This window comes from Callithrix jacchus, chromosome 21 (assembly GCF_049354715.1).
Source record: "Callithrix jacchus isolate 240 chromosome 21, calJac240_pri, whole genome shotgun sequence".
Lineage (NCBI taxonomy): Eukaryota > Metazoa > Chordata > Mammalia > Primates > Cebidae > Callithrix > Callithrix jacchus.
This window is the reverse complement of record NC_133522.1, coordinates 32,371,550-32,395,313: the sequence shown is the minus strand read 5'-3', so window position 1 is coordinate 32,395,313 and position 23,764 is coordinate 32,371,550. Positions and strand designations below refer to the sequence as shown.

The 23,764-nt window shown below is 41.4% G+C and overlaps 1 protein-coding gene across 17 annotated transcripts in view; it reads left to right on the top strand.

Moving 5' to 3' along the window:
- Positions 1-3,360: 3,360 nt before the first annotated feature.
- APP (amyloid beta precursor protein) overlaps positions 3,361-23,764 on the top strand; it is a 280,730-nt gene continuing 260,326 nt past the window's right edge. For 6 of the 17 annotated variants that reach the window (XM_008986527.6, XM_008986526.5, XM_008986525.6 and 3 more), the window contains exon 1: positions 3,865-4,071. In XM_008986527.6, the coding sequence (XP_008984775.3) occupies positions 4,015-4,071 (57 nt within the window). In that variant the 5' untranslated portion in view covers positions 3,865-4,014. Of the gene's footprint in view, positions 3,641-3,864; positions 4,072-4,614; positions 4,745-23,764 lie in introns of those variants that run through there. The other 11 variants (XM_078358834.1, XM_078358831.1, XM_078358830.1 and 8 more) reach the window with 3 other exon arrangements.

Genomic DNA, 23,764 nt, shown 5'->3' with positions numbered 1-23,764 from the left:
AAGGGGAGAGGCCACAGAAGTAACCAACCCAGGCAACGGCTCGATTTCAGACTTCCAGCCTCCCGAAATGTGAGAAAATACATTTCTGGTGTTGGATCCACCCAGTCTGTGGTAAGTTATGGCAGCGCTAGGAAACGAATCCAGGGCTCATCTGGCTCAGACTTAACGATTGCTTTTGGTGATATTTGTGGGGCACAGATAACAGCCAAACACAAGACGACAGAAATGTGGCCCGGGAGACTATGCATAAAACAGAATTGGGCTATCCAGACCAGTTGGAGTCTGCAGTGGGACGCAGTTACTAAAACAGTCAAATGCCACATAGGCTCCAGGCAGAGGTGGGCAGCATCTCCCATGCTGCTGCAGTCAGAGCACTCTTGGAGTACTGTAAAACGACACAGACAAACCAGAACACACTTAGAGAATGGCCAAGGTGTGGAAGGAACCAGAAACCAGGCCACTATGCGACTGTCGAAGGAAGTGCCTGTTTTACCTTGTGAAGAGAAGACTCTAGAAGAAGAAGTAGCATGAAAACTGTTGGCAAATTTGTAAAGATCTGAAGTGTGGAAAAGAATTATTCTGCTTGGTCACTGGGGATACAAGGATATCTGAGTGGGAGTTTAAAGGCGGGGGATGTGAGCTTTAAATGGGATAAGAACATTCTAGTAACCAGAAATGCCCAAAAATAGAAGGCACTGTCTGGAGAGCCAGGGAATATCTCACAAATGGAGACACTTAAACCTAGGATGGGGATGTTGTTGTAGAAATTCCAGCAGACAAGTGGTTGTTGGTTCCTTCCCCGGCTTTGTAGGGTTCTAACTAGGGATGTACCTGTATTTCCTGCTTGAGGATCTGGAAGATACCTCAGGGCAGGAAACAGCCTTAAATGCAGAACAGAGCTACTAGCTAAGAAGCAAAAAGCAATCAGGATCTCTGAGGAGTGAAGGCACCTGAAAACACGCAGGCAATGCCCATCATTCTGACACAGTCAGCAGCAAATCATCTTCCCCCAGGAACATCTTGACCAGGGAATATGTCAGTGTGGTGAATTTTTTTTTTTTTTTTTAGACACAGTCTTGCTCTGTCACCAGGCGACAGGCTGGAGGGCAGTGGCACGATCTCGGCTCACTGCAACCTCTGCCTCCTGGGTTGAAGCAATTCTCCTGCCTCAGCCTCCCAAGTAGCTGGGACCACAGGCGTGTGCCACCATGCCCTGCTAATTTTTGTATTTTAGTAGAGAGGGGTTTTCACGATGTTGGCCAGGATGGTCTTGATCTCTTGTCCTCGTGATCCGCCTGCCTCGGCCTCCCAAAGTGCTGTGATTATAGGTGTGAGGCACCGGGCCCGGCCCAGTGTGGTGAATTTTAACAGCGAAAAGAAAAACTGCTACATCTAAGAACTTTAATTTTTATAGATGTGATCTTCACAACTTTGAATTTCATGCTCAATAAAAGTCCCTTACTTGGCCGGGCGTGGTGGCTCATGCCTGTAATCCCAGCATTTAGGAGGCTGAGACCCATGGATCAGGAAGTCAGGAGTTCAAGATCAGCCTGGAGAAGATGGTGAAACTCTGTTTCCACTAAAAATACAAAAATTAGCTAGGCTTGGTGGCAGGTGCCTGTAATCCCAGTTATTTGGGAGGCTGAGGCAGAGAACTGCTTCAACCTGGGAGGTGGAGGTTGCAGTAAACTGAGATTATGCCACTGCACTCTAGCCTGGGTGACAGAGCAAGACTGTCTAAAAAAAATAAAAGTCCCTTACGCTTAAACTAAGACTGCCTCCTCCTTTCCAGGGCTAGCTTCATGGGCATGCAACCCTGGGTAATCTCACAGGCCTTCTAAATTTTTTTCTTTTTGAGACAGAGTCTTGCTCTATTGCACAGGCTGGAGTGCAATGGCACGATCTTGGCTCACCGCAACCTCCACCTCCCAGATTCAAGCAATTCTCCTGCCTCAGCCTCCAGACTAGCTGGGATTACAGGCATGAGTAACAGTGCTCAGCTAAATTTTGTATTTTTAGTAGAGATGGGGGTTTTGCCATGTTGCCAAGGCTGGTCTAGAACTCCCAACCTCAGGTGATCTGCCCACCTGGGCCTCCCATAGTGCTGAGATTACAGGCCTGAGCCACCACGCCGGCCTTAAAATTCTTAATTTTGTAACAAAGTGTTTCACATTTTCATTTTGCAATGGATCCTGCAAAAATTGTAGCTTTGAGCCACCTTTCTGTTGCTTTCAGGTACCTTCTTTCTTTCCTTCTTGCTCAGATAGACTGGAACAAATAGGGAATTGTGGGTAAATGTGGTGCAGAAAGTGAACATCTGCGTTTGTCCTGTTACTTCAGGCTTTTCCCTGTTGTCCCAACCTCAGGTCACTTACTTGCTGTTAGATTTGGGGGAAGTACATTCGCTTCAATTTCCTGATGTAGTCATAGGAATAATAATAGTAACAGCCTCTTTGACTTTTGTAGGAAGTAAATGACATGAAGTGTATAAACAAATATTGCACGACAACGAATGTTTGTCCTTATTTGTTGAGGATATTCAAAGGACATTCAGTGGCAAAAGTAATCCAAGGGTGAAGATTGAATGCCTAGTGCAGGGAAAGATGCAAGACAACATTTAGGGGAACTGGTACAGAAATGAATTCCCAGGAGGGAAGTCTGCATGCCCTTGGCTGAGCCATCATGCCAGGCCTAGGCACCTTGTCAGTGCAGTGAGCAGGGGAGAGAAGGCAGGCTGCAGTGCACTTCTGGCTTCAGTCCTTCGCTCTATGTGGAAGGGACTGTGGCTTGGTGACTGTGGCTTCAGGTCAAGAGCAGGGGAGACATCTGGGCAAGTTCTAGAGCATTCTAGACTATCTGGACACTGCGAAGTGGACGGTTTGTGTTTAATCCAGGAGAGAAAGTGTGTTGGCAGAAGGTTCATTTCTGTAATTTAGGACAGACACAATGAAGAACAAAAGCAGAGTTTGAGGTCAGAAGTCATTTACGGGGGTCGAATACGAATAATGTCTCTTAATTTTTCTTTCGTCCCATCTCAGACTGATGTTATCTACCTGCTTGAAAAAAAAAGACTGCCCCCAACCCACTGCAAAATCCATGCTGACCCGCCCCCTTTAACAAAACCAAACGAAAACAAACCAAAGTTTTCATTTAATATAAGAAACAAAACCCAAACCCTGAATCCTGCTTTCAAGGAGAGAAGGAAATGGGTTGCCCGCTTCTTTGCCAGGTCCTGAGCCTCTTTCCTTTGGTTCATTCTAAAGATAGAAATTCCAGGTTGCTCGTGGCTGTTTTTGACATGGGGCGCGGGGGGGGGGGGGGGCTTTTTCTGTCTCAAGCAAAGAAAATCTTATTTCCTTTAAGCTTCGCTGGTTCCCATTCTCTTCCAGAAACGTCTGCCCCACCTCTCCAAACTGAGACAAAAAACGAAATACGGATAAAAGGGGACGCACCCCAGCAGCAGTCCTTTATACGACACTCCTGGGAGGCCTGTGGGGTCGGATGATTCAAGCTCACGGGGACGAACGGTAACGCTCCCGACTTTTCTAGAGCCCCAGCGTCCTAGGACTCACCTTTCCCTGATCCTGCACCGTTCCTCTCCTGGCTCCAGACTCTCCCTCCCACCGTTCCCGAAGCCCAGGTGGGCCGTCGGCCGGGGAGCGGAAGGGGGGCGCGCGGGGTGCAGGCTGCGCCGAGGGCACTGCACCTGTGGGCGCGGGGCTCGTGGAGCGCCCGGACCCCTCCCGGCGCAGGCAGGCGCAGCTGCCCGGCGGCTCCGCTAGGGGTCTCTCTCGGGTGCCGAGCGGGATGGGCCGGATCAGCTGACTCGCCTGGCTCCTAGCCCCGCCGCCGCGCTCAGGCTCCGTCAGTTTCCTCGGCAGCGGTAGGCGAGAGCACCCAGAGCAGCGCGCGCGAGGGGGGCCCCCGGAGACGGCGGCGGTGGCGCGGGCAGAGCAAGGGCGCGGCGGTTCCCACTCGCACAGCAGCGCACTCGGTGCCCCGCGCAGGGTCGCGATGCTGCCCGGTTTGGCTCTGCTCCTGCTGGCCGCCTGGACGGCTCGGGCGCTAGAGGTGGGTGCCTAGCCTCGGAAGGCGGGGGGAGGCAGGCGGGCACGGTGGGGACCCGATCCCCCAAGTCCTTAATCCAGAGAAGCTGGGGGCCGTCAACGGAACCCTTCTCCTCTCCGCCCCCGCTTGCGGACGTCCAGCGCATCCCCGCTTTCTTTCCAGCCCTGCCCCAGGGACGGGCGCTCCAGTCCGCCGAGAAGGAGCGGGCGAGGCGCTAGGGTCCCTGGCTCCGCGCCAGCCCGGGGTGAGAAAGGGAGCGGGCGACCCTGAGCCCAGACCCCGACTCCAGTCCCTGCTTCGGAATCGGTGGCCGGGGGAGGCGAGAGACATCCAGATGGGGGGAAGGGAGAAGGAGCACGTGGGGAAAACCGAAAACGCAGCGTCCCTGAAGCCAGTCCTTTGCTCTTAAATCGCCGCCCTCTCCTTTCTCTCGGGCCCTGGGGAGGAGGAGGAGTCGGGACAGCCCGGGAAGCTAGGGGCCCATCCCTTTTCCCTGCGTTCTCCGCCTCGTTTCACCTTCCCTTCTCACCCCCACCCCCTTTCCTTGCCCGAACCTCCTCCTCCTCCACTGCTGCTGGCAGCGGCCGCCTGGGTGCGACCCTAGCCCGAGCCGGCGCCGGGGTCGCTCTCCGCCTTCTGCAGGCAAACTTTGTGCATTTCTGCGTCTCCCTTTTGTGTAAGTTGTGAGAAATGGGAGGGGTCGGAGACCCATCGACACCCGGAGCGTTTCCCAAGCCTGGACGTCCGTGTTCGTTCGCACCCTCAGCTTCTGCCTGAGAGGCCGAAGGTCCTCGGGAACAAAAGCCGCGACACCCCGCCCTCGCCGTCCCGGGCGCCGTGGGCCGAGCCGCGATAGTCTCCTTGCGCCACCGAGGCTCCCATCCCGCTCCCTTCCCGGCGCTGCGCGTCCACCCCGGAGTGGGGCAGAGACTGCCGTGGCGTCTGGCGAAGCCTCGTCTGCTTCCCACCCTTGGATCACCTCCGAGCCTTAATTTTGTGCTGGGCTGTAAAGTCCTTGGTGGGGAGGAAATAACGCGGAGAGTGGTGTGTGCGTCTGGAAAGGGCAGTGGCGGATGGTGGGGAGGCAAGGGCTCTCCTCTCCTGTGCATCCAAGTAGGCGTTTGGCTGATTAAGGCGCGGCCTCTTCCCTGGCAGCTCTGGGGACTCTGGTTTAGTTCCCCTGGGGGCACACGATGCTGGGGAGGGTCCGACGGGTCTTTCTTTTAGGGTGCAGATAAAAGGATTGAATTGAGTGAAGATTAAGACGGAGAAGATGGCGCCTCTGCAGTGCAGCAAAGAAAAGCTGTGTGGAGGCTGCAGCCTAGTGAAATCCACCCACCACTAGGTGTATAACAAGTCTTCCCCATTCATCCAACTCTCGAACATTCAGCTAACGCCTGTGCACAATGACTGTTTTTCTTTACATCTAAAGATGCTTAGAAGTTGCTTGCGTGACACTTGGGTCGGAGAAGGTTGTTTTTCACATCCGTTGGGTTCCTATTTGGTATCTTACCATTTGCAACCTTTCCTCCCAGTTTTTCCCCTCCTTTCCCCCAACCTCCTAGTAATTTTCCAAAAGAAAAAAAAAAAGCAATTTCCGGACAAATGTTTTCCTGTAATTCCACTGAGGCTATACAGACTATCACATCGTTACAGTTTTTTAGTTTCTAATTTGCAAGGTCGTTGAACTTTTTCCCTTCTGATTTCTACCCACTAGTGGCTCAGGAATCACGTTAGGGCTAGTTAAGACAGGTTGTATAAGAGTTAAATAATTCTGTTTTCCATCTTTTATAAAAATGCACTTCACCAAGGGAATTCTGATTTCTTTCATGACTTACATTTATTTGTAGAATTATTCCAGTTTTCCTGAATGGTCTTACCACAAATTAAAAACCATACATTTAAGTAATTAAAAGTATAACCTTATTTTTGAAGATTTTGTCAAAACTGAAATATGTAACTTTCTTGAACAATGTTTTTTCTGTATAAAAATAGGAAGCATGTAGGCGAATTGGAATTTAGTTTTTGGTCTAATTGCATTAATTTGCTCTTTCTGCCATCTTTTGGGACCTTTTCACCAGCTATTGTTAACTCTTTTAAAGGGTGGAGATGTGAGATTCACATGAGTCCATTTGCAAAGTGTTGGTAGAAGCTTAGGTAATTCAGTCTACTGAGGTTTGAGGGTGGTTTATCTGGCTCTCTCTGTGTCCACTGAAAAGATGTAATTCCAAGTTGACTCTCTTTTATAGAGCTTAGAAAATAGGTCTGCTGCAGGTGGCTGTGAAAAGGGTATGAATAAGGGCAATGATAATGGGGCCTGGGCTTGCTGGGAAGCAGGGTTTTTATCTGGGCTGATGATTTGGGCTGGTATGTTGATAGAGGTGTGAGTTTAACAAACCCTAAGCTATATGTTGTTTCTCTACCCTCACATTTATTTATTTTTAAAAATCTAGCTTCCTCTTAAGTTTTATTTTCCTCTATTGAGGGTTTAAGCTATCGCAATCATCTTACTTTTGTGGTAGTGCTAATTTATAGTTTATGGAAACCTACGACTGCTGGCTGGTACCGACCGCCTTAAAGAGAAGCCTACACATGGAATGGTAAAGCTCAGGTTTGTTGGTGATCTATAAGCAGTCACCGTTCTTGCTAATCGGTGAGAAACCATGATAACTGGCAGACTGCAGAAGCTTTTCTCTTGTCACCGTAACCAGCAGAGGCTCCTGAAAAGCACTTGCAAGGCTATTAGTACTGCGGAGAAGTTACTAGATGGAATAACACTTCTTGGTCCTGACTGGAAATGAAAAGGAACATGCACGTTTACCAGATGAAATTAGGAATGGCTGATTCCAAAAAATTAAAAAGAAATAATGTGATCAACTGAACACTGGTTTGAAGGAAAGGAAGAGTTTATTTTTATGTTAAGTCTTTCTTGTTTTTGCTAGAGGATCTCTATTTTATGTTACTGTTTTTTTGCATACTAGAGTTTTCTGTAGAAACATTTGTGTGAATGTTGTCAGTCATTCTAGAAATAAGCATAGCTATTATTTGCCTTTTACGTGGTCACTAAACTATCGGTGAGAAGTGCATTAAATTCAGCAGAAATGTATTACCTTGAGAATCTTAAAAAGCATATTTCATTAATATATTTATTTTTAAATCTCTGTCAATTACCAATGTAAAGATCAACCTGTACAGGTACATTTTAAATGTAAAGTTTCCCGAATGTAAGGTTTAGTTTGACGGTATACCTCATTACCTTCCCTTCCCTCGTCCCTCCCCTTACTCCGAGGAAGTTTGCAGGGTAATCAAAACATGCACATGATAATAAAAGAAAGTGGAATATACTAAAATACCAAAAGAAAATACAGATTAGGTAATATACTGAGTAAATATGTTACAGACAAAACTTCCTGTATTTGAAAAGTATAGTAATGATGGGATGAGAGAAGAGATAATCCTGGAGCATTTCCTGGTAGTAAATTTCCACCCTGGTTTGTATCCCAGGTCTGGGGATTGGAGGTTAAGTTTTTGCATATACAGTATTGGTTTACATTCCTCTCTGTCTCTCCCAGACAGACAGACACACGCACCTCTGTCTTTCTTTCTTTAAATCTCTCTCCCTGTCTCTCTCTCTCTCTCTCTCTCTCTCACCCTCTCTCACCTGAGTGACAGATGCTGGTACAGGGTACTCTCAAGAGGAGTAGGGAATTAGAAATAAGGAGTTGAGAGGGCGAAGTAAGGGGCTGAATGCAGGACTAGAGAGCTTCAGTAGCGTCTTGATGGAGGGAGTATGAGGTGAACAGAGCGATTCCCTGGGTGGCAATGAGGAGGATAGGGAAAATCACTTTTGCTGTTTGTGTTTTGTTTTTGCCTAGTGGTTTTCTCCCTTTCTCTGTTTTACTTGACTGTGCTTGATTATGAAATCTTTTTTTTTTTTTTTAATTTAAAGCTCTCGACTGGTTTTCTTGTGATTCTAGATTCAGGCAACACTATTCCTTAACAGTATAAATGTTCCGATGAGTTGAACAGAGGAGGTTGGCTTTGTAGACAGAAAAGGACTAAAGAAAACAGAAACAAAAAAATCTTTTTCTTTTCATAGTGAGAGTTTGATGCAAATGTATGGAATGGGGATGGATGGAAATGGCATCTTTTATAAACCCTTGGACACGCTGTCACCCCGTGGGCCTCACAGCCCACATGACACCCACGTGAGTGGGTGGGGGAAGACAGAAGGTGGCAGGGAAAGGAATGAGCACACCCCCAGAATAAGTAGCAAGTTTAATTGATAAAATACGCATTTTTAAAATTGTTGTATAAGAAGAAAAGCAGAGAGAACTCAAACCCTGAAGCTGATTTTGCAAGTGAAAAGCTTAGTGAAGGGGGACATGTTATGTAACTATTTATTTAGCATGAAGAGCTTAAGACATAACCATTACTCTAAGGACACTAGTATTTTTCTTGGAAAAAAAGTTTGGCAAATTTTCCTGTTTAGACGAACCTTAGTTAATAGATATACTTGACTGGTATAGAAGTAGAAATTTAGCAAAAACTGGAGTACAATGATTGCTCTAGGAATAAATTCACATATTTAAATTTAAAAGCCTGGATACGTTCATTAATTAATAAATTTACGAAAAATGGATGCTTAATAGATTAGCTAGCTGAATATTCAAAGAGGGCTGCAGAACATCTCAGGTTCACATGTATTAAATCTGCTGAAATAGAAACCTGGTAGGTCATTTTATTTAGGTTTATTTTGTGTGGCTACATTTTGAAGAAACAGATTTAGCTTGAACCTTACGAGACACATAGTATCTTAACCAAAGAAGATAGTTAAAATGGGAAAGATGAGGTTTTTCATAATCTCACCTCTATAGAAAGAACCAGAGTTGTTCTTAATTTATAATGAATGATTTTGATGCCAGGTGTGATGTTAGGCCAGTAAAACTGAGTCACTGAGGGTTTTTCAGGTGTGTAAAGAAGGCAGCATTGCACACTAATCAGAAGGTCGGACCAGAGCAGGAGTGCATGGGCATAAATTCTGCCTTTGTCTCTTTTTTTTTGTTTTTGAGACGGAGTTTTGCTCTTGTTACCCAGGCTGGAGTGCAATGGCGCGATCTCGGCTCACCGCATCCTCCGCCTCCTGGGTTCAGGCAATTCTCCTGCCTCAGCCTCCCGAGTAGCTGGGATTACAGGCATGCAACACCATGCCCAGCTAATTTTTTTATATTTTTAGTAGAGACGGGGTTTCACCATGTTGACCGGGATGGTCTCGATCTCTTGACCTCGTGATCCACCTGCCTCGGCCTCCCAAAGTGCTGGGATTACAGGCGTGAGCCACCATGCCCGGCCCTGCCTTTGTCTCTTTTGAGCTATTGACCATGAGCAAGTTTCTGTGCCTCAGTTTTTTCCTTTGTAAAATGGGATGAGTGATTTCTAGTTACTGAGGATTGAATTAATGCTGATGTTAAATGCTTGAAGTAGTGTGTGAGTTAACATATATGTAAACTGATGACCTAGCATAAGCACTGTGTGTTAGTTACTACTACTATGTATGGTGATGATAATGATGTACAACAAGTATATGTAAGTTTCACGCATAGTTGAAAGTTAAAAATCGATATGATGCTTCACTTATGGACAAATTAATTTACTTATTGGCCAATGATGGCTAAGACTATTGTAGGAAATTGGCAGATTGTTGTCTATGAGTTTGACCTAAATTTAAAAAGTACATCATATCTCAGATACAATTTTTAGAATACATGTTATAAACTTTTATTTATTAAATACGTATTATATATTTCCATTGGTTTTTTTGAAAAATGAAAATAATTCATGCTTATTGAAAAATTTAGAACAATACAGAAATGTGCAAACAGCATAAGCAATTTTTACACAAATGGGAAAGCCCTAGTTTTTTCTTCTTTTTTTCCACACAACATGGATAGACCTAGGCTGGAGTGCAGAGGTTCTGTCTTGGCTTACTGCAGTCTCCTCCTGGGTTCAAGATATTGTCCTGTCTCAGCCTCCTGAGTAGCTGGGATTATAGGCATTTGCCACCACTCCCAGCTAATTTGTAGAGATGGGGTTTCGCCATGTTGGCCAGGCTGGTCTTGAGCTCCTGACCTCAAGTGACCTCCCCACCTCAGCTTCCCAGAGACCCATTTTTAATGTTGTACACACTGGCAGCTTGCCACAGATGTCTAATACTGAGCAAGTTTATATACTGGCTTGATTATTAACTATTAATTGGCTGTCAGTTATGTAAAAGGAACTGTGAAGAAACTTGGTTTAGTTTTCAGCAGAATCTTTGCTAGCAAAATGATTAAACAGGCTTTGCCAGTCTGGGTAGCAATGGAAGATTTCAAATGCCAGCAAAAGAATTTTGGTCCTAGTATGGAAGCATGAAGTTTCGTTCACCCAAGACAGGGAAACCAAAAAGCAGATTGTCTGAGAATGTGGCATTTCTCTAAGAAGTCAGTTTCAAAATAAAATGAAGTTGTATAACCAGCCATGTTATGGCTGTTACATCTTTAAAACTTTACAGTGATCTATGGTTAATTGAAATTATATCTATTTTTTAAAAATCAGCATATGTTCCTCATAAAAGATTTTTAGCTTCAGAAGCAAGCTAAGGACATTTGAAAGCCTTCAGTGTATGAAACTGATGATAATGTGGTTAGATTATGATTAACACAGTGAAGAATCAAGAAGCGGGGCCCTAAAGAATCTACATGGCTTTTTGTTAACCAGCTCATGTAATTATAATTGTTCTCTTCAACCAAAGACAAGACAAGGAGTGGGTTCAGGTATGAGGATGTGTGATGACAGAGTGGTTTTTGTAATAAACATCCCGCTTAAAGTAGATACAGTGAGGAGTGAACACTGTGGTTCCAGAAGCAGGAGTGGAGGGTCCATGAGCAGGGATGAGGAATAAATAAGACAGACATTTTGGAAAAGGGAAAAGACAAATAAGCCTGTTTTGTAAATGAAGGGATCCTGATGAATGAAGTGCAGCGATTCTTCAAGGTCTTATTAATGATGGACACAAAACAGTGTTCGAATCTCCTAATTTCCAGACAGTTCCTCTCTTTTTTCTTCTCAATTTCAGGAGATTTTCTTATGAGATATTTGATTCAAGAAGAATAATTGTCACTTCTTTTTTTTTTTTGATCTTTTTTTTTTGAGACTGAGTCTCACTGTGTCGCCCAGGCTGAAGTGCAGTGGCATGATCTTGGCTCACTGCAACCTCCGCCTCCCAGGTTCAGGCAGTTCTCATGACTCAGCCTCCCAAGTGGCTGGGATTATAGGCATGTGCCACAACGTCCAACTAATTTTTGTATTTTTTTAGTAGAGACAGGGTTTCACCACATTGGCCAAGGTGGTTTTGAACTCATGACTTCAAGTGATCCGCCTGCCTCAGCCTCCCAAAGTGAGCCACCATGCCCAGCCAGTTTTTCAATGATTTTGATAGGAATTTTTTTTTGGACTGATTGTTGTTTTTGACAGAATCTAATAATTTGTCTCTTACCTAATAATTTGGCCTATTTTAGCTTCCAGAGAAAGCCACATACTATCTTCATTGAAAAACATAAGGCATCCTAGGTGATAGAGACTGATAAATTACTTTTTGGCCTTAAAGGTTACTTATGAGAATAAGAGATCTGTTGCATAAAGAAAAGTCATTTGTGTTAAGTGAATAAATGCATTGTTACTCTTGTTGCTTTGTTTGCTAAATTTCAAACCTTTAATGACTAAATATTTTGACCCCCTGAAGACATTTTACAGGAAGAAAAACGAGAGGTTTAATACTACCATTGAGATAGATGTAGATGTTTTAGACCTGGCCCTTACCCCAAGTTACTACAGACACTAATTTGTTTAGTTTTGTTTGTGTGACTGTGTCTTGATTGTTATTTCACAGTAAAATTAGTGAAGCAACATAAATTTTATTTTTAAGAGAAAGTAAAGAAAATGACATTATCCATTAACGGTTGATTTATCTTAAAAAAAGGACTTTTTATGTCTGCTCCTACTATTGGATGAATTTTCAAAAGCATACCGATATTGTGTTTGGTTTTGTTTGTTTTCGAGACGAGGCCTCACTCTGTCACCCAGGCTGAAGTGCAGTCGTGCAATCTGCATCCCTTGCCTCCTGGGTTCAAGCCATCTTCCTGCCCCAGCCTCCAGAGTAGCTGGGACTACAGGTGCATCCCACCACATCCGATTAATTTCTTAAATGTTTTGTAGAGATGGGGTCCCCACTGTATTGCCCAGGCTGAGCTGACCTTGAACTCCTGGGCTCAAGTGATCCTCCCGCCTCGACCTTCCAACGTGCTAGATTACAGGTGTGAGCTATTGTGCCTTGCCAGCATTGTTTTTATAAGTATCATTACTCAGTTACTTTGTTTATAATTGAGTTGATAGACTCATAAAGACAGATAAGCACTGTCTATTTAAGTATTTATTGATTTTTTTCATTTTTTAAAAAAATCTTCATCTACTTCAAGGATTAAGCCTTTAAAACGGATGCAGTTTTCGAAGTTGTAGCTTAAGTCTTTAGAGACTAACATAAAAACCCATCATATGAAAAGTCATATTTAAAGCATGTATTCTCCATCTTGATGCTCTCAATTGCTTATTATGGTTTAAAAAAATATGGTTTTGTCATTACACTAAATTAGTTTGAGGATATAAGTGAAGAGTACCTAAGAAACTACCATAGAAATGTGAACATACGCAGAGTATTATTCTAAGAATAATTCATCGTAGATACTTACATATTAGATTAACAATTTAAAATTAAAACCAAATTTCTGTAGAAATTAGCTTATTTTCATACACAAGGAAACATAGATTCTTATGGGTACAACCAAGAAAGGAAAATTTACTCCTTCATGTCACAAATATTTTTGAGGTTCTTGCTCCCAAGGGGGTAGACAGAATATACAGGAGGAAGTGAGTGACTTGGAAAAAATTAAGTTGGGGAAGGAGTATAAGAGAATGCAATGTAGGAGGATGTGTGTCGTGAGTGTGATAGTTTCTGTAGTATTATCAAAGTTCTCTGATCATTTTACTACATAAAGGTAAACTTAGATATCTGGGGGAAAGAACTATATGTTTACTGCAATGTAAAAGAATAATTGTAGACAGGAGGTCTACTTTGGGTGATTCAGTGTTGAAAACAAGTGATGGAGGAGAGAGGTTAGTAGTGATCGTGATCACACACTTTTCTGTACAGTAATTTGATCACTCATGACAGTGCCTTACATGTTGTATGTACTAAATAATATCAGTGAGTACTAAAACAATTCTATGTTGTGGTGATAAAGAATTACATTCAGATTAAAGGTTCTGAACAGCTATGGGACCTTCTCTTATGTTAAGAAATGAACAAGTGTAAAAAGAAAATTTAAGTGTTTTTTTCAGCCTCTTTTTGGAACATTTTATTGTGAAAAGTTTCATAACTACTGTCAATAACTTTATAATATTCAGTCGTTTGCAACTGTATTTCAGAAATTCAGTTGGCCTGCAAAAATAAATAAATAAATAAATGCCTCATTCTTGAAATATTTCATCCATGCCCTGATTGATTGGGACACTTTCAATAGAGGGTGCCTAGAAATAGTTTTGTGTGAAGAAGATAGTAGCGTTTAGAAAGAAAATGTGTGTTGGAATTAAATTGAGTGGCCATCAAGATGAAAATTTCCTTGTCATTGTCTTTTTTTTCGGGGGGCAGGGGGGGGCTCCTTTTTTGGCCATTTTACAGATAGTGTTTACTTTTTACTCTAGTGTGAAGAGAATCAAAATTGGCCCTTTAAAAAAGTATGTTGAATTATATTACCTCTATTATCTAAAAGAATTGTATTTTTCAATTTCAAGGGCTTGAAGCCAATGCTACTATATAACACTAACCTGACAGGCATTGAAAATCTGATCGAGGTCATTATGATTAGCCTTGTATCTTCCTAGTGTTTTCTCAATCTTATTTTCAGTGTTTTGTGTGACTTGTTAAATCCTCTTATACCACAGAATCCAGAAAATTTAAATCCAACAATAGTAAATCAAATTTTAAAATTCTATGGTTGTTGTGGAGGGGCGTTCGTAGAGGGTTTCACTCTTAAGGGTGCATTTGAGACAAAACTGCAATTTTGGAACCGCTCGTTCCTGCTTGTTCAGTGAAATAGGAGAGGGGGGAATTCCTGAGGGAAGCTGGGAGATTTCCAGGTGATGACAGAGTAGCCATGTGACTATTTGGCTGAAACAGAGTAGAAGTGAAGTCTTAGACAGAGGTGGCCTTAAGACCGAGTCTCAGCATGGCCATTAGAGGCATCCAGGACGAACATAATGAATGTGGTGGTGGCAGAGGGGGTGTCCTTGAACAAAGTAGGAGGCTGACTTACCATGTTTCTTGGTAATTCCTTTCTTTGTATTTGCTATTTGGCTGGTTCACCTCACTTTCATGAGCTAGACTCAGGTTAAATTTGTATCGTGGTGAATTTTTCTGGATCATATTGTAGGGACACAGATGGGAAATATCCCTTCAGTTTATTGCAAGTGTTTCTTATATGCAAGTGTTTTTAATTGTATTTATTGATGTAATAAATAGTCAATGAGATGAGAAAAAAAATTAGTGTCTTTTTGTTGGAGAGAAAAAGATACTGGATGCATTCTAAGAGTATATTATCACATGTGAAATTATTTAGATTTAGAAAGCAGTCTGATGTGTTGACTTCATTGCTCATGTGCTCATTCCTATCAGAGATTGAACACAATGCGAAGCCTAAGTCCATGATTCTTCTGTCAGCAGATGAGGGGGAAGGTTTCATGTAGAATGTTTAGTTGAATATTGGGATCATGCATTCACCTGTCTCTACTGCAAGTTTTCTTAGGGCATTTGTGGTTGACTTCTGTGATGTTGACACTGATTTGGAGTTAAGATGCTTAAAAAATTGTTAATTTACTATCTCACTGTTTCTCTCATTTTGAATTGTTTAAATCATCATTCATTTTAGGGACATGGACTGCATGGCTTTTGTGTTTCAGTTATGACAGGAGATCTAGAATCTGGGTGGAACCGTGAGTAAATAGAAAAGTATCTCAGTCTTTGCCTTGAAGAATTTCGCAGTCCAGTGGGGAAGAGATACAGAAATAATTAGATGCAATGTGCTAAAGGCTACAATAGAGGAGGTAAAAGTCTTCCCAGAGAAGGCAGGCAGCCTAGGTTTCAAGGGTGAGTGGTGTGAACTGGGGTGTGGAGGGCTCCCCAGACAGAAAGAACAGTGAGGGTGTAGAGTTTCAAAGGAGGAAGCCCAGGGGTATATAAGTGAGAGATTATAAATTTTGGGTTCCCTTAATGAGTTTGAACTTCATTTTCTTAGCAATGGAGTACTTTTAAATGTTCCTAAAATGGGGATCAAGCATTGATGACCATGGGTCAGTTAGGTCTAGGAGCTTTTGTAGAAGTCCTTGTCTGCTTAATCTCATGGGTCAGATAGAGTGACACCCTGATGCAAAGAAGCCTGTAACTGTGTTCTGAGAGGACTGCCATCAGATATACATTTCCAGTTCTCTTCTTAAGGATAAAGAAGTGGTAGGATATTGGGTGACAACTGGCATCCTGGGATGTAGAAGAAATACAGTACTGTAAAGGAACAGAGGAAAATGGGTAGACTTAACATTCTCCATGGAGCAAAGATTCTCCATGAGCAATTACGGTAGGCTTTTGGGATTTGCGTATCTTCCCATATCTGCTAGCCAGCCACATAGGAAGCACATCTTTGTGTAGTGATAGAGGAATGAGGTAGGAAATGCTTTCTTATTTTTGTGGTAGAAACATCCAAGAGCTGAGCCTTCATTCTGGCTGGGGGAACTGAAAATGGTTCAGACTTGCATTCCTAGAAAAGCCTTCCAGCCAGAGTGATGGAACAAAGCGTTGATTTCTGTGGCTCTGTGTGGATAGCAGTGGCAGTCAGTTTACTCTCCCTGTTGGTAAACTATCTTTCATTTGATCTAGAGACTTCCTCAAAGCAGTTTTGTTGTGCTCATTCTTTGAAAGCAACTGCAGACAAAACAAGCTTTGAGGTTTTTAGAAAAGAGCTTGATACAGAGTACCTCTTTTGAGCTAGATCTGCGTGTCCTGCTGAACCTGTTTACTGTGGCTGCGTAACTTTACAGATCTGTTTATGCTTCCTGGTGTTAATGGAACAGAATGGGGAGATCTTTGAAAAAAGGAACATTCATCTTAATAAATTTACGTCAGTAAGAACGGGACTGCTATTTTAAAATTTAGTTTAATTTCTTACCTATTTTCTTGTTCATTTCAGTTATTCTAAAAGTGATTAAATGAAGATCTGTTCCAGAAAGTATATGATGAAACCAAGATGTGAGGAAAACCTGTAGTTCTGAGTAGGCCTGAATCATTATTGTTAGGGAGTATTTGGAGGTTTTGCAGTAGGCATTTTGTCTTCACTTGAATATTTGTTTGAAATATGTTCTAATAGTTTGACATATTACAGGATCTGTCTTAAAGAAATGTCTAAACTATCATGATTCCTCACAAGCTGCTCTTGGTTTTATTTTCTGCTGTTGGTTTTATTTTCTAACATTTCATTTTGATCCCTTAGTTTTCTTTAAGAGTAATCAAAAAGAGGCTGGGTGCGGTGGCTCATGCCTGTAATCCCAGCACTTTGGGAAGCTGAGTGTTGGATCACTTGAGGTCAGGAGTTTGAGACCAGCCTGGCCATCATGGTGCAACCCCGTCTCTACTAAAACTACAAAAATCAGCGGGCATGGTGGCACATGCGTGTAGTCCCAGCTACTCAGGAGGCTGAGACAGAATCACTTGAACCTGGGAGGGGGAGGTTGCAGTGAGTGGTGATCACACAACTGTATTCCAGCTTGGGCAACAGCTAGATTCTGTCTCAAAAGAAAGAGTAATCAAAAGCTAGATTATTTAAATCTTGATATGTCTTCTTTAAAAAATGTTAAACTGCCAGGAAAATTATCACTTCTAGATACCACCTTTAGGAACACATGAAAATTTGTGCATGTCTCAAATAGTTGTTGATTTATGAAAATTAGAAAGAGTAGTTATCAGAAGTGTTTGAATGTATGTCATGTTACATAGGTCATATTTTTAAATTATACTTTTTTTTACCTGTGAAGCTCACGTAGGTAAGTTTGAAATTTTCCTTTAATTATATTAGAATTTGAAAATTAAAGAAATCCTTTTAAATTCATGCATTATTTTCTAATAGTCATATAGTTTACGTTATGTAATTTCAGAAATTTGGTTTTAAAAAATCGTCTGCCAAAAAAATGTGTATTTCTGAATTCTGTTTTGCTTTCATATATGTGAAAATATTTGAGCTATCATAACTGGCTATGCTTCAAACCCAGTTTGAAATGGGTGGTCTTTGCTGGCTTTAGAGTGCAGAGCTGGGGCCGTCCCTAGCTTTATCTGATTTTAAATAGTAGTTGATTTTGCAGGCAGTTAGATGTATACCTTTGCTTAGAATCTTTGAATTGAAAAAGTCGGCACTCCAGGAACGTGTTGTAAGAAAAGAGAACTTGAGTACTCATTCCAGACTCACCTGAATCTTCTTCATATTTTATTTATCCATATCTGTCGTATTTTTAAGTAAACAAGATCTCTAGAAGAACTATCTCTGCTGCTTTGATCATTTAAAGTCATTAAACAAATTGATACAGATTGCAAAAATTAGTTGCAATATTCCTAGCTAGATATCAATGAAATACAAATGGGGTCCATTCATCTGAGTTCATTTTAGTTCTTCCTACTAATATCAAATGTGTTTTAAAAAATGGAAAATTATAATCTTTTTGTGAAGTAAGGTACATTATTACTTTAAATATATCTTCAATTCAAAGAACAAAAAGTAGGCTACAAGTGCCTGCATAATGGAACATCCTCTTAAGATTATCATTAAGGCCTACAGTTGATAATTAGGATTCAGTCATAGCGTAAATGAAGTGATAGCAATTGCTTTGAGACCCAGAGATATTTACTATTGATTTATTGTTGGTACACAAAATAAGAAAACAAAAGCATCGTTTTACAACAGCCCTTTATACATTTAATATGGAAATGGTAACCTCCATGTCTATATTCCATACAGATTCCTGGGCTCATTTCATCTGTGAATTCCTCTGGGCTTCATGCATGCCCAGGTGTGATTTTAAAGCAGAATTATCCAATAGAGGTATAAGGGGACCATTAGATCTAATTTAAAATTTTCAAGTAGCCATATAGAAAAATAAGTAGATGAAATTAATCTTAGTATATTAGTAAATTCAAAATGTTATTCAACATGTGATCAGTATAAAAGCTATGACATATTGTTTTTCCATATTATGTCTTCAAAAATTTTTACATCTCATGACTTTTGGTAGTCCATGGAAGAAGGGAGTTCGAAAGTTGTCTTATGTATACTGCTAATGATTGTCTGCTCATGTCCTGCCTGAAATACCATGATTATTTATGGAAAATATATTTAATAAAGCTGGATGCAGTTTGGCTTGGAAAAAAAATTTTTTCACATCTCACATATTTAATTTATATTTTATTTTATTTTATTTGTTTTTGAGATGAAGTCTCGCTCTCTCGCCTAGGCTGGAGTACGGTAGTGCAATCTTGGCTCACTGCAACCTCCACCTCCTGGGTTCAAGCCATTCTCCTGCCTCAGCCTCCCGAGTAGCTGGGACTACAAGCACAGGCCACCATGCCTGGCTAATTTTTTGTATTTTTAGTAGAGACAGGGTTTCACCGTGTTAGCCAGGATGGTCTTGATCTGGCCTCGTGGTCCACCTGCCGTGGCCTCCCAAAGTGCTGGGATTACAGGTGTGAGCCACCATGCCTGGCCTATTTTATTTTATTTTTTTGAGATGGAGCCACACTCTGTCTGTTGCCCAGTCTAGAGTGCAGTGGCACCATCTCGGTTCACTGCAACCTCCACCACCTGGGTTTAAGCAATTCGCCTACCTCAGCCTCCTGAGTAGCTGGGATTACAGACATGCACCATCATACCCATCTAATTTTTGTTATTTTTGGTAGAGATGAGATTTTTACCGTGTTGGCCAGCCTGGCCTGACCTCAGGTGATCTGTCCACTTTAACCTCCAGAAGTGCTGAGATTGCAGGTGTGAGTCACCATGTCTGGTCACATATCTCACATATTTTAATTCAGACCAGCTGCATGTCAAGTACTTAGTAGCCACATATGACTTGTGGCTACCGTGCTGGACAATGTAGCTCTAGGAGGTTCTCCTCAACCTGCCGCTGAAGAAGAGAATCATAGTTTTTGGAACAGGTAGAATCTATACACCCTCCTTTTTAAGTTTCTTCACTTTACAGATAAAGAAAGTATTTAGAGATGTGGAGCTGTTCAAAATCACCCACAGTTTAAAGATCAAAAGCCCAGTCCCTGTTCTCTAACTTCTAATCTCTTTCTTCATCACTTTTTCTGCTCCATGTTGCTGTATCCCTTTAATTACAAGGTATCAATGTTAGGTTGTTGTTATCAGTTAGATATTAAACCAGGAGCTTTAAGAAACTCTGGCCCACTTGAAGGCATGGCCTGATCTGGACAAAATTTCTGGGGTAGAATAAATAGAATTACCAGGCATCTGGTAACTGTAACCTCTCTGTGGACTAGTAATATACATATATGAGATGATGTAGGGTTCAGTGATCAGTTCATCTTTTTCTGTTGTAAGCACTGTTGGAATAGGAATGGGGGGACCTTTCGGGACCCAGGGTATGTGATTCTGAACTCTGAAATATTAGCTGCCCACTAAAAGGAAGGGGGGATATAAATATTTCATTACCTTACACATTTTATTGTACGATGAGTATGTAAACATGTACATATTATAAGAAATTGTACTTCGCTTCTGGACTTCTAGAAACACTGGTGTTAAGATTTCATTTACTTCCCCTTGTTTTGGAAGGCTTCTTGTGTGTGTGCCCATGGTTATTACCCAGTTACACTTAAAGTATGGTATTTTTTGACAACTTAAGCCTAGTGCATTCCTGGCACGGAAAACGGTGATTTTCAGAATGTAAGCAAATGTGGAAAGCTTACTGCCTGACATGGAGGGTTGAAGAAGTGGGATTGGTGTTCTCTTGTTGTAAACTCATTTTTGTAAAATACTTGTTTTGCAATGTGAAGCATGTATGATGGATGAACTTTGGAATTGAAAATTATTTTTCATTTCATTCCTGAAATATTTACCAGCATGGATGTTGACTGAGTGCTTTGGAGAGAGTTTGCTTAGTCATCTAACTTAGGTTTAATCATTTTAGATTTAGTTAAACTTGAGGTTTTCCTGTTTGATTCTCAGGACTTCTCATCTGTGGCAAGGCTTTACTCACAAAGGAAATGTCAACCTTGAAGTTAAGCATGCCCTGTGTTTCTTTATATTCTGATGAAAATGATTGAAGTTTGCCAATGCCGTGTTTGGGACAGTGTTTAGAGGATTCCTGGCTTGTAGGAATGAGTAAGGATGTTGGCTGGGCATGGTGAGTGTGGCCTGTGGTCCCAAAACTTTGAGAGGCTGAGGTTGGAGGATTGCTTGAGGTCAGGAGTTCGAGACAAGCCTGGGCAATATAAGGAGATTCCCATCTCTATATTAAAACAAATCAAAACGAGGTATAGGGGTATCTGTATTTCCTTAGGCAGCCATCTTATACACCTTTAAACTTAAAAAAGCCCACCATTTTTAAAGCAGTGTTTTTTTTTTTTTTTTTTTTTAATAGTAAATATAAACAATAGGAACTGAGGTTTAGGGCTTAAAAATTTAGAGGGAATAATTTTTAGTAGCTTCTGAGGTGCAAGGGTTTTGTTTTGTTTTTTGTTACATGGATGAATTATAGAGTAGTGAATTCTGAGATTTTAGTGCAGTCAAGTAGGGTACCTTGTTTTTTCTCTTATCCCTAACTCCGTTACCACTCTCCCCCTTGTGAGTCTCTAAAAGTCCATTACATCGTTCTGTCTGCCTTTGCTTATTCCTGGCTTAGCTTCTACTTACAAGTGAGAACATATGGTTTTTGGTTTTCCAGTTCCTGAGTTACTTTACTTAGGAAAGTGGCCTCCAACTCATCCAAGTTGCTGCAAAAGACATTATTGTGTTCCTTCTAGTGGCCGAGTAGTGTTCTGCGGTATATATGCCACATCTTTATCCACTCACTAGTCGATGGGCACTTAGGTTGGTTCTCTATCTTAGCAGTTGTGCATTGTGGTGCTATGAACATGCATGTGAAGGGGCTTTTTCATACAATGACTTCTTTTCCTTTGGGTAGATACCCAGTGGTAAGATTGCTGTATCAAATGGTAGATCTACTTTTAACTCTTTAAGAAATCTGCATAATGTTTTTCATAGAGGTTGTACTAGTTTACATTCTGAGGGAATAATTTTTTAAAAATTATGTTTAAGCTAGATTTTGAATTGGGAAAGAAATTTCAAGTTCATTATAGGAAGCTTTTGAAAAGTATATTTAAAAATATATAAAAATATGCATAATCCTGCCACCCACAAATGTCTGTTTTATTATGTCATTTTCTAAACCATTTTTGAGATTATGCTATAGATTCCATTTTATATCCTACATTTTATTGATTAACATTAAATCTCATACTATTTTAAGTTCTTTGTACAAGTATTTTATCGGATGGGTAAATCTGTTTAGGGAAACTGGAGCTATGGAGTTTTGCACGTGTGCTGTTTTATTTGGTATTTCTAGCCTGAACATAGGTTGGAAATAGTAGTGACATATAGGGGGATTGTTTACCAAATATCAGGTAATATTTTAATTATTATTTAAATAATATTTTATTATTTATTTTAATGCTCTAAATCAGCAGTCCCCAACCCCCAGGCCATGAACTGGTACCAGTCTGTGGTGTGTTAGGAGCTGGGCTTGCACAGCAGGAGGTGAGCAGTGGGTGAGTGAGTGTTACTGCCTGAGTTCTGCCTCTTGTCACATCAGCAGGGCATTAGCTTCTCATAGGAGAGCAAACCCTATTGTGAGCCGCATGTAAGAGAGAGCTAGGTTGCACACTCCCTGTCAGAGTCTGATGTCTGATGATCTGAGGTGGAGCAGTTTCATTCCAAAACCAAACCACAAAATTGTCTTCCATGAAGCCAGTCCCTGATGCCAAAAGGGTTGGGGACCACTGCTGTAAATTGCTGCTCTCAAGTGGTGTTGTACATGGCGGTCTTCAACATAAAAAAGAAAATGTAATGAACGTACAACATCCAGATTAGCAAAAATAAGGAAAAGCTGATCTAGCAGTTCAAATAAGCAATCCTCTTATTTCAGAAGCTTACCTGTAAGTTGCTGCATTTGACAGGCATATATAGCTGGGGCTGGAATGTTATTAGTGAAATTGTGATTTCAGTTTACTGGAGCCATTTCAGTGGAAGCATGAAGTGGGTTACATGGTTACACAGATATAAATAAAGCATCCTCCTTCCCACTTCACTGCTGTTAAAGTCTTTCCTGCCTGATGTTACATGGTGAAAAAGAAGTCAAAAAGATTAATAGGTAATTATATAAAGTTGCCAAAGAGATAAGAATCTTTGGCCACAAAAGGGACAATATTTGCCTTTAAATTTAACAACATGTGATGAAATGCTGCTGTTGTCTTACCCTGTGTAAGGTTGTAGAGTCCATTCAGCCAGACACATGTAATTTTGATTATTGACTGCTGTTTCTGTGGTCAGTCGGCCAGTTTTATATTATTACATTGCATATAATTGATTTTTGGAGCAAAAACAGTGTTGTTTATTTTTTACTTTAAAAAAATATAGTACTGTAACTACAGTATAAATGCTGGTACTGTTGATAAATAACAGTTAATAAAAACAAATTCTTATGCCAGCAACATCACAGAAATTCTCATGGTAAGAAAATACTGACATAATATGGAAATTCATTCATTTATTCAGTACATTAATTGAACACCAACACTATGCCAAGCATTGAGATACAACCATGAAAGAGGCCAGCTTCCTGATCTCGCAGTGCTTATATATACTTTGTTGGGTGGGGCAGAGAGCAAATCAATATATATATGTCAGTATATTCTGTGCCACTTGGTGGTCAGTGCTACAAAGAAAAATTAAGCAAGTGAGGAGCTGTATAGAGACACAGTCTGTAAGGGTATGAAGGGGATCAGGATATGCCACCCCAAAATAATGGCATAAGTACTAATTTGAGCTGAAGGCAATCGAGAATTAGCAGACACAGGACAAGCTTTACCCCCTTTCTATAAAAATTTTGCTGCGTGAAGATTTCCTCCCTCCCCTCACCATCCCTGGAGAGACCCTGGGAGGTGGCACTGCACCTTTGTCTGCAGAAACAAACCTTACTGAAATAACCCTTACCTTCTATTAGTTTCCCTCATAGATTTACCTTCCCACACTTCACTTCTTCTGAAAGCCCTAACCCATTCTCCTTTGTCTTGTGACTTTTCCACAGTTTATTGCTCTTTGTTAAAATGGTATGTATGCTCTCAGGCCTAACTGCTTCTTTTGGGTTTGTGCTTTTCTGTGGAGCTCCCTCCTCTCCCCTCCCCCCATGTAAAAACATTAACATTAAATAAAATATATGTGTTTTTGCCCCTGCTAATTTGTCTTGTCAGTTTAATTTTCAAGGCCTCAGGTGCTGA